Raw genomic sequence first — 10696 nt, forward strand, 5'->3', positions numbered from 1 at the left:
TGGGAATCCTTTACTGGGAATGTTTGAATACCTCATCTTAAAGCTGACAAATTGCTTGAGGTGGATAGCTCTCACTATCCATAATCAACCCTCTTTCCACTTTAATCTGCCTTTCACCACGGCTGTGCTGTGCCTGGCCAGTGAAAACACAGGGGACAACCACGCGGAGGTAACTCCTGTAATCTAAAATTCGCCACTTTACATGGAAATCCCAAAAGGCTTGTACTGTGGCTTTGCTCTTGCAGCTGCAGCCATTGTCCCACAACTTATCTGAGCTCAATGAATTGATCTTCTGACCTGTAATCATTGCTTTACATGAATGGATTTCATATGTGAGTGCAGCTGCAGCTTACAGCCTGTACACAACTTCTATCTCAGAAATGATTGGATGTTATATTGTGAGTCTAAGTATAGGTACACAATAATACATGTAATGGGCGCTGCCTACTTGCCCAAATAACACTTTCAAACACTTTATCTTCGAGTCATGTTGGATATAGTCTGTGCATGAGGATAAATCTCAACAGACTATTAAATAAATTGCATTTTTTTTGCCTGAAAGACCTAAAAAGCTACTGATGCTCGAGGAGAACAGGGAATGTTTATAACTGATCTAAATCACATAAATTATTTCTCAACCAATATTGAATCTATTAGTTGCCATTTATAAACCCTTTATACAGGGCACCTTTATAGAAGGTTGTACTGTTTTATATTTGACCCAGCTAATAAATAATTTCCATTTCAGGAGATTAAAGTTGAAGATGTCAGTAACACAAGAAGGCAATAGAGCATATCTAATTGTGAATTTATTGGTTCCATCATTTCATGAATTAAGAGCAATACATTTTAAAAAAAAAGTGTAGATACATGGAGAAAACAAGAAGCTTCTTATCACCCTAGTTTCTCTTAATAAATTACTATAGTTCTCTCTTTGGTCACTTTCTGTACTTTTGACACAGACACATTACATGTATCACCGTGCATCCAGTGACTTATGTGTGAAAACAGCAGCACGTGCTCTGACTCCGCCTTCGCCCTGGATTGAACCAATAGCGTGCAGAGATTCATCCGGAAGTCTCGCCCAGACGAATTAGCTCAGCAGACAGGGAAACATGGCAGCTACCACCGACAGCAACTTGGACATCTCGGCGTCTATCGCTGGCATTTTGAATGAGGAACACTCCCCTGAACACTTGCAGGTTTTAAAAAAATTCACGGCTGCATTACGGGACAAGGAATACAGGTGCGGACGAAGTCATGTTTCTGCCTTTTTGGAAGAAAACGGAGGGTGTTAGCATACCGGCTAAGCTATCCTGTTAATACTTTAGTCGGGCGTAACGGGTCCATTGGCTACTGTTACTCAGGCCTGTTTCTTGTCCTCTCTGTGTGTATAAACAGAAAGGTGGAAGTTCATTCATTATAATAAAATAGCGCTTTAAAAAAAGGTACTCAAAGGCGCTTTACATGGTAAAAAACAAACAAAAGCAACTACAATACGAACAAAAGTGGATATCACAACAGCAAGGAACCAACCCATACATAACTAGCATCACAGGTTAAAAGCGGATTTAAATAGATTAATCTACAGATCTGCAATAAAGCCTTGTTCGTTATACTGACTTCATTATTTCAGCTGTTGCAAAGCCGACTGTCCCAGCTATCTGTGAATTCAGTCATTTCGAGTTCATAGAAAAAGTACAGGTGTAACTAATTACTAATGACATTGCAAACAGGCAAAAAAAAAGAGCTGTTCCTCTTAAGTTTCGCTCCACATTTTCCTTGGGTACCACTGCCATAAAGTAACTGTCCCTCCTGTCTTATTCTTGTTCTGCTCCCAGGGATGCTGTGGAGGAGGAGGCGTTCTCCAGTCTTCTGAAGGTCTTGTCCCGACTGCGTGATGAGCTTCTGGCTGTCAGCTGTGACGACCAGGACCTGCGGTCTGTGGCCCTGCAGCTGCAGCTGACCGCTGAGTGCTTCAGGGCTCAGAGGAACGCCTGTGTCCAGAGTACCCGCAACCAGAGTCTGCTCAGGTAATGGGATCAGTAGCTTGGATGGTATGAGAGAGATATTGGGACGTGGCGAACTGTGTGGATGAATCAACACCCGTTTGAGACACAGTCCCAACGCCAGTTCAACTTTGCATAATGCAAAACTGTATTAGATTGCATTATGCTGTATGTGTTCGTGTCCATGTGCACCTTCTTTGACTAAATGAACATGCAAGGAAACGATTAAATGTACAGCAAGCACACACTGATATATAATTCTCTTTTGCCTCAAGGGAGCTTGGTTTCATCGATGTATCCCTGAAACACATGAGCTTCCTTCAGACCACAGAGAGCAGAGATGGCATATTTGAACGTAAGTCTAAAATTCGGTAATTGTAATAAAATTATTTGATTTTGTTATTAGGCAAACCTTTTGATACTGAACTTTAAAAAACATTTATATCATTCTCCGTGCCCCCAGCTCTCCGTTGTGGGATCCAGTTCCTCGGTAACATGTCGGTCGGAAACCAAACGTGTAAAGATGACATTTGGCAGCAGAGCTTTCCAAATCTTCTCCTGTAAGTTATGTTTTTCACCACACTAAGCAACACAGTTACATACAATTCATATAATTCACACTGTTTATTGAGCATCCTGGTGGTTCATTGGGCCAAAAACTAGCCGAGAGTTAATAAATATCATCCACATATCTGTCTCTTTCACCACATTAAGCCCTTCACTTTTTACACTAACGCACATTCTGTATCAGTATTTATACGATTATATTAATAGTATTTATTTGTCCTCACATATTGAGTCAACCCAAACATGTGTGAACAGGCAGCTGCTCAGCATCGATGATGAGAAGGCGGTAAGCTATGCCTCTATGGTACTCCACACATGTCTGGATGAAGCCAAGGTGGAAGAACTCTCTGATCCACAGAACATCCAACTGGCACTCAGAGTGATGGAGCTCTGTAGGACCCAGCCTGACCTGGACTGGACGTAAGAGTGTGTGTCTGTGTTGGTGTGTGTCAAGCAATTGTTAGTTTTTTATATATCGAAAGAGTTAACAGTGTATGTATCGTACCAAGAAATGACCCAACTATTATCTCTGCTTGTTGATTTGGTATTTATTGATTTACAGGGTTCTCATTGCCACCCAGTATTTCCTCAAGTCTTCAGCTCTGGTGGAGAGCATGTACTCTGGGATGTCACACCATGAAAGGTACTTTACTTGATATAGTGACGGGCAGTAAATATAGACCAATCAGCCTCCTTAAATTACACAGAAACTGATCTTATAATAAACACCGCCCCGGCAAACCTCTAATAAAAGACTTTTCTGATACTGCAGAATAACACGTTGTATGCTAATACTATGTAGTTAATACACATAGAGAATACTAATATCTAATACTAAAAGGTAAATAGGTGTTTCATATAGATGTGTGTGTGTGTGTGTGTTTCAGAGTTACTCTATTAGAGCTGCTCTCTGCCCAGCTACAAGAGGAGGACTCGGAGGAGTGTGGCGTCCCTCCCAACGTGGCTCGCTTCCTGGCTACTACCTTCCAGGAAGGTTGTGGGGCTGTGCTGACACTCGCCACCGGCTCCGCTTCCAGTGATGAGGTACAGATAGTAAACCTGACTGTATGTAAACACAGAGAAGTGCCTCATGAAGTGCATGACACGTGTGTTAACATTTAGAGAGCTTTTTCTCTCTAAAAAGTCCCCACCCTAACGTTATCTCACATCCAACGTCCTCTCCCCATGTGACCAACTCCTTGGTTGTAATCCCCTGTAGGTCCTGCAGGAGGCACTGACAGTGATTAGTCTGCTGGACGTGCTGTGTGAGATGACCTCAGACCACAGGCAGTTCATGTTCCTGCAGGACCATCCTGACCTTCTGTTGACTACTGTTGGTAAATGAAAACAAACACTCACACAACCTCTCTGACCGGACCCACAGCGTGAGTTTTTTGGCCGTTTTAGAGTAAATGTCGTCTGTACACCGTAGACACTCTTTGAAATAGTGAAAGATCCAGATCCGTCATCAAATCACCCACAGAAAACAAATCAACACACAACCATGCCTTATGTTGACAAGCAACAAACACACAGCAAATAAGACTGACACAAATCACTTCATTGGTTACTAAAACACCATGTCTTATTTACCTTTGTTGCGAAATTTAAATCCATACATTAAATAATAAGCTGTAACAGCTTGAATGTGAGATTAAATGTATTTTTTTGTACATCTCACACTCTTGTGTGCTCTCTCTGCAGAGCTCCTGCGGCAGGTGCATGCTATAGGGAAGGCCAGTAAGAACATCTTCAGTGCTGCTCAGAACTTCTCCTTCAGTGGCGATGGAGATGGAGACGCTTCCTCCCAATCCCCTGTCATCGGCTTCAAGGCCCACCTCATCAGGCTGATAGGAAACCTCAGTTACAGCAATACCGACAACCAGAACAAGGTTTGGAATGAATGTATGGCTGAAAGGACAGAAAAAGGGTGCTGTGTTTGAGTTGGTCTGGATCATAGAAAATATTGTACATTGTTGTATTTTAGCTCTGGATCAATTTACAGAGACTCTCCTATTTGGGCTGCGGTTCAGTCCACAACAGAGTTCTTTAGCAATTAATCAGTATCCTTAAATTACGCCAAAAACCTACTTGTAAATGTCAACCTGCTGATGGGTTGAAAAGAGTTAATGGATATTGGGATTAAACATACTGGGCATTGACCATGAAGCCCTATTTACTGTAGTTAAAATGCACTGACGGCAGGTTTTCAGTTCTTTGGTCTACAAACGGGCACAAAAGCAGCTCGTCTGCAGCTGTAAACTCACTGCTAGTTCACTTGTTGTTTCCCAGTTCTACAATATGCCGTACTATAATTAATATCATATCCAGTATAGATATCTGCCTTTTTAAAAAATGCAGGAAAATCTGCTTCTTCAAAATGATATTTTAACATTTAACTAAATTATGGTCCTCAAGAAGTTAAGGCCTGGAGAAAGTAAGGGTTTTAGAAATAAACTTCATAGAGTCCCTGAAATGAGAGAACTCTTGGTTTGTATGCGTGTTCATTGGATTTTCTTTCTCTGGGATCTGGGTGAGCACCCTTGATCAGTCTTAACACAATGGGGTCATAGGTCAAAGAGCGAGTGAGAGGCCCCGCTGGTCTGACTTCAACAGACCGATCTTCACTAAATGTACATGTTCAGAATGCAGGTTCTGGTAACGTGCTGCTGTGTCAAACCACAGGAACTCCTGAGGTCCCAAGGACAACCGAGGACTGGAAATGAGTGTAATGACTGCGAGCTTCGGAGTTCTTTCAACACAATAACTTGGTTTTGGACTGAAATGTGAAACATTTCCTCCCTCGCTTTGGTGATGTTATCAGTTTCCCTCCATCGCCATCTGTCAGCATCTCACTAGTAACAGAAAGCACAGACAGATAATAGCGCGGGGTGCGGAGGAGTTGGCCTCTTCTCTGTGGCACATTATAGACTCCGCTCTGCTTAATAGAAACAGATCAGTGGAATGCTTGTGGGATGGCCACCCTCAGTTGGCCTCTCCAAATTATTTATGGATGCTGATCTGTGGTCTGTCAGTGGTCTGAAATCACCCCATATCTGTTTTCAGTAAGCTCTCTTCCAGTAAACCAAATGTCATTCTGTTCACCTTTGGGAGAGATTGCAATTTAAGATGCAGGCAAAGCGTTTTACGGCGTGTACCGGACAGAAGTCAGAGCCCAGTCGCTTGTTATTCATCTCGTTATAGGTTTGGACGTAGTGTGAGCAGAGCAACTTCAGACAATCATTTTGAAAAGTGGAAAATCAGACCTGGGTGCTCGTAATGGTCAGCGACTTTGTTTCCTCAACAGTTTGAAATGACATTTCTGAAAGTCAGCGCTTTGTCTCGTTTCTGGAGCTGCCAGCAGTATGTTTGGAGGGCAACCGCAACGGCAACAGCAAGCGCAGACGACAATTAAGCCTATAGAATCAGACACATGATGCAAAGCAGATCGCCCTGTTGTGACGGCCGTAGACCAACCCACAACCACACTGCTGCTGCATGCATGGATGCACTTATTCTTGTTTTTCACTAGAACATCAGAGTTGGGGTAGCCAAAAACGAAACCCATTAATAATAAATGACCTATTGATTTGAAAATGCGAATAAGAGGCTTTCAAACATTTTCCACATTTAGTTTTTCATAGCTGTGATTTCAGGTTTTGTGTTTTTCCACAACAGAATGCCCTGATAAATGGTGTAATATCATCACAAAGCAAAAGCATTGTTACAGAACTGGTATTAAATTGTGGAAAACTATTTGAAAGACGTTCATTGATGCCAAACATTGAAAGTGAATGTTGTTTCCTCAGGTGAGAGAGCTGGAAGGCATCCCCCTCATCCTGGACAACTGCAACATAGACAGCAACAACCCATGTATCCTTTGTGTTCGCATAAGGTGACGGTCCGGACATGTTTATGTACATATAATTCAAGTTTATCTAAAATCATTGTTCATATTTATGTCCAGAAGTTATTTTAGTCCTTGTGTATCTTATCCTGTCACTTTAAGAGTTGGATTTGGCGTGTTCGCGGGCTGGTGAGTTTGCAACCAAACACAAGTGTTGTATTAAGCTTTGATTACAACAGTGTGTGTGTAGACCGGCCGTGACATTTTCACACAGCGGTCACCACCGCTCAATAGATCTTTGCTGATTGACTGCATTCATTGTAAATGCTACCATTTGTTTAGAGGAGCAATCATGTCCGGTCTGTCACTGTATCAGAAAGTTAAGTCCGCTCTATGGTAACCATTAAGACCTTATTTGTGCTGTTGCATTAGATTGTACTGGTCTATCTAACACAGTGATGACTCTGTACTGTAAGTTGAAGGTCCACGCTGAATGGGAGGGAGTGTGTATATGATTTTCTCACAACGACAGGCTTTGAGAACGAGCCAAATTCTGTTTTACTGAGTCGTTGTCATCTCCTGCTCCCGCTGGACATCCTGCTCCCAGTTGGTATTAGCTGGCTAAAGCTGGGGCAGCGTGCCAGATTGTCATTTAACCAGGGCAATAGTTTGAGCCTGTCCTTTTGTCCCCGTGCCCCTCTCCCACTTCCACACATACAATCCACTTCGTCCACCTTTGTTATGTAGGTGTCAGCATTTGTTACTGTTCAGAAAAAGACCGTCGAAGAAACAAAAAATGTTTATGCGGGAAACTTGAGAGGGGCGAGCTGAGAAACTTGTCTGCTTAACTCTTTTGTTTGTTGGGCTGTCTGCGTACTTGGCGACCTAAAGCGAATACCAGGCCCTTATGAGTTTGACATTGAAAATGTCTGGCCTGTGTTAGCATGTTACATTGTTAACCGTTTATATATACATATCTTTCTTTTCATGTCTGCATTTATTCGTGAAATGCATCTTCCCTTACAACTGCTTGCACATGCTCATGTCTAGTATTAACTATTCATTTATTGGAGATGTTATAAAAGGTCTTGTTTTTTTTTTGTCATGTATCAATATCTTCAATTGGGACATAGCAGAAACAAATCACGAGTGTTATGAACTTACGCTATTTCAGTGTGTTTTAGAAAAATGCTCAAAAAATACCAGAACGAACTGCAGTGTGTTTCATTCTGTAGGGCTAGTGTTCTGTCGTTGCCGTCCTTAACCAGAGACCTCTAGTTATCAGCCAGTGGGCCATCTTTACCATCAAGAACCTCCTCGAACACAACACGCAGAACCAGGAGCAGATCGCCGCCCTGGAACGCCGCGGCACCGCGGACTACTCGGCGCTCAGGGAGTTGGGCTTCCTGGTGGAGGAGCGAGATGGAAGCTTGCTGCTCAAAACTGTGAGGAAAGACTCTTGAAAAGGCCTTTAGAGGAGCAGCCAGGAGAGAGGGGGCGCTCGACCCACAAAGCAGGTTTTCATGTGAAGTATTTCTTTAGAAAGGAGTACACTCTAGTACTCTTGTTGTGCTACAAGCCTCATTAATGTTACCTAATACTTAAGCTTCATCTGCGGGTGAATTACCTCTCCACTACTAAACACATACATTTGGTGCCTGTCCAGAATAAGTGACAGCCACACTGCCGATAGATTAGGAAGAACAACGCTTTAGAATTGTATTTAATCAGAGAGAAGTATGCCTAAATGACTTTTCTACCTTTTTTAGTAATGCTTCCACTCTTGCCCAGATGAGATTTGAGGTATTCTCGAAACACAAAAGGCCGATGGGGTCCCCCTGGCGTAAAAGCAGAGGTCAAGACATCAGGAGCTCTTGTTTTGTCTTGACCTGAGTCTGGGAAATGAAGAGTTTGGGAGAGGCGAGCACATGCTGGTTCCTTTTGCTGGTCGGATGCTTTGTGGTTTAATCCAAAGACAAAGAGCTCCACGGTGTCCGGACTTTTCACTTGTCACAGACACTGATGTTACCAGCAGGGGTTGGGGTTTAATCCCGGGCCCATAGTGACTTCTGCACTAACCGCAAAAACAGAGAATGACCAAAACATGATGTAATCAACCCCCTCACCGCCTTAGCTACTTAAATAGTGGTTTCGTTGCCAGAGGGACGTTCAGACGCTTCAAACAATTCCTCTAAACAGGCATGACGTTCACATTCTAATCTAAGAACATCTGAGTGCAAAATGCAATACTGAAACTAATAACTGAAGCTATGCATGTTTTGTGAAACAAAAACAATGCTCAGTATACAGCATGAGCTTGTCACTGTGTCTCTGCTTCTTGTATTAAGGCTATAACAGTAATGAGTTTTATACTCAATCATAGTTAATTTCATCTTATTCCTCATAATCTTATTCTTAATCTTCTATTTCCATCCTATTACACATTACTAGATAAATAAGAGATAAGGGCTTATGGCATGCATCGTAGATCATTAACCATCTTTAAACTCACAACTTTGAGTTTTACACCTTCGACTCTGAACAAGCTTGTGTTTGAGTTTTGCCAGACTCCATCGACTTTCTTAGAGAGTTAGTGAATGCTGTACTTCCTATCTAGCCGTAGATGTGTGTGTGTGTTTTTTCTTTTGATCAGATATAGTGATTGTGGTTCAGCAGACAATGGATGAGATCATACTAACTGTACGTCCAAAGAGTGATTGAGTGATCGAGTGAATGAGTGACTGAGTGGATCGGACCGGAGCCATTAGTTTGCAGAATGACATCGCTCCCTGCTCCTCCTCGTTGCTGCATAAAGCTGAACAGTCCTGACACCTCAACAATGCGGTGCTTTGCTGGCCTGCTCACACCCTGCCCCACCCTGTTTGCTCTGCCTCCTGATTTTTAATGACAAAATGTATTGAAACAATCGGCTGGACTCTCCCCTCAATCCGCCGGCATAGTGAAGGGAGCTTATTGCGGTTCCGGTCCCCAGGATTTCAGACGGCTAACAAAACAGCTGTTACTCGCGCTCGACTGGCTGGCTGCAATGCTTTTCAGCCCCACAGGAAAGAGGCTGTGCGAGTCAGCCGGGCTGAATGAGGTGGCATGGCCGCCCGGTCACCTCCTAACACATTAGTGCACACCAGTCGAGGCCACAAGTTCTTGTGTTTCCCATATCAGCGTTTTACGCCACAGGCCTCTACTATGTTGTATCTGTGCCTTCTGGTTTGATATTTGCCGTCAACAAAAAGGGAAACACTTTGTCAGGGTGTTGCGCATTATTGATGCTTGGGTCAAAAAACATGTTTATATAATGCCTAATAAAGTATTGTGTGTGACAAACCGCTTTTTTTTTTTTTTTTTTTTTGGTAATGATTTTAAAGACGTGATATAAAACTCAAGAGGCAATAAAAGGAATGCTCAAATTTTATTGGTAAAAAAGAAAAGATACAACTGTCCCATGTTTGTAAGGGATGCAGACTTTGATTTTGCCACAGAACAAATAAACCTAAACTAGCTGAATATGAGGTCACAACTACGATGAGTTGTTAGTTACTGAAACACAGAAATGTCTTCGTTCTAAAGATGCACAACTAGTTGGCTGCGGACACCCTCAACGTATAATCTACTCGCAATTCTACGCATTTACTCAAATACTTAACAGTGGTTTCCACAGAATGTCCTGGACTTTCCAAATCACTCGGCTTCTACGAGCTCCGTTGAAGTGTGAAGGGTCGTCTCGAGATGGACAATCTGCTCTACTTTGATAAAACACGTGGAGTATTTACAATTTAGCAACTTTGATCCAAAAAAAAACAACATATATCCCAAATAAGTTACCGCTCTCAAATCTGAAATACAATGACATTAGAAAAACACTTGTAAATAGTGACTTTCTGTTCCATCTATAAATGACATAAAGTGCCACGTTCATATAAAAATAAACTCTTCAAATTGTTTTGTAAGTTATATAAAGCCTAAATAAACACTTCTGAATACATTAAGGGTGCTGTCCAAAAATAGCTCTTTGATCCTGTCGTACCCCCTTTCTGTGTGGTTGGGGCACATGCCATCCACCGGTCAGGCCTAAACCGCGCTGGAAGGCCTTGTGTAAGCAGAGGCCATCGTGTGGAATTCCACGTCTCTGCCGTTCATGGGAATGTTGGATGCATCCGAACCCGATTGCACTTCTATGGCGTTCCAGCGAGGGCTTACACGCTTTTCCTCAGAACTCAAGAGGCCTCCGAAAACAAAACAATGAACACGGTCGGGA

At 42.5% G+C, this 10696-nt stretch overlaps 1 protein-coding gene across 1 annotated transcript; it reads left to right on the plus strand.

The window, feature by feature from the left end:
• Positions 1-1113: 1113 nt before the first annotated feature.
• On the plus strand, positions 1114-9736 carry atxn10 (ataxin 10). The gene is made up of 11 exons (XM_079183579.1): positions 1114-1246; positions 1842-2033; positions 2285-2364; positions 2473-2569; positions 2832-2996; positions 3139-3219; positions 3464-3620; positions 3796-3913; positions 4281-4468; positions 6386-6449; positions 7702-9736. The coding sequence occupies exons 1-11, from the start codon at positions 1116-1118 to the stop codon at positions 7884-7886; spliced, it is 1458 nt and encodes a 485-aa protein (XP_079039705.1). The 5' UTR covers positions 1114-1115; the 3' UTR covers positions 7887-9736.
• Positions 9737-10696: the final 960 nt, after the last annotated feature.

The sequence above is a fragment of the Pholis gunnellus genome (genome assembly GCF_910591455.1).
Source record: "Pholis gunnellus genome assembly, chromosome: 22".
NCBI lineage: Eukaryota > Metazoa > Chordata > Actinopteri > Perciformes > Pholidae > Pholis > Pholis gunnellus.

Bases quoted from the DNA above. Each gene is read 5' to 3' on its own strand.
- atxn10 (XM_079183579.1), top strand. From the start codon at position 1,116: ATGGCAGCTACCACCGACAGCAACTTGGACATCTCGGCGTCTATCGCT. The intron at 2,570-2,831 runs GTAAGTTATGTT...ATGTGTGAACAG, and splicing joins AGCTTTCCAAATCTTCTCCT to GCAGCTGCTCAGCATCGATG. The intron at 4,469-6,385 runs GTTTGGAATGAA...TTGTTTCCTCAG, and splicing joins ATACCGACAACCAGAACAAG to GTGAGAGAGCTGGAAGGCAT.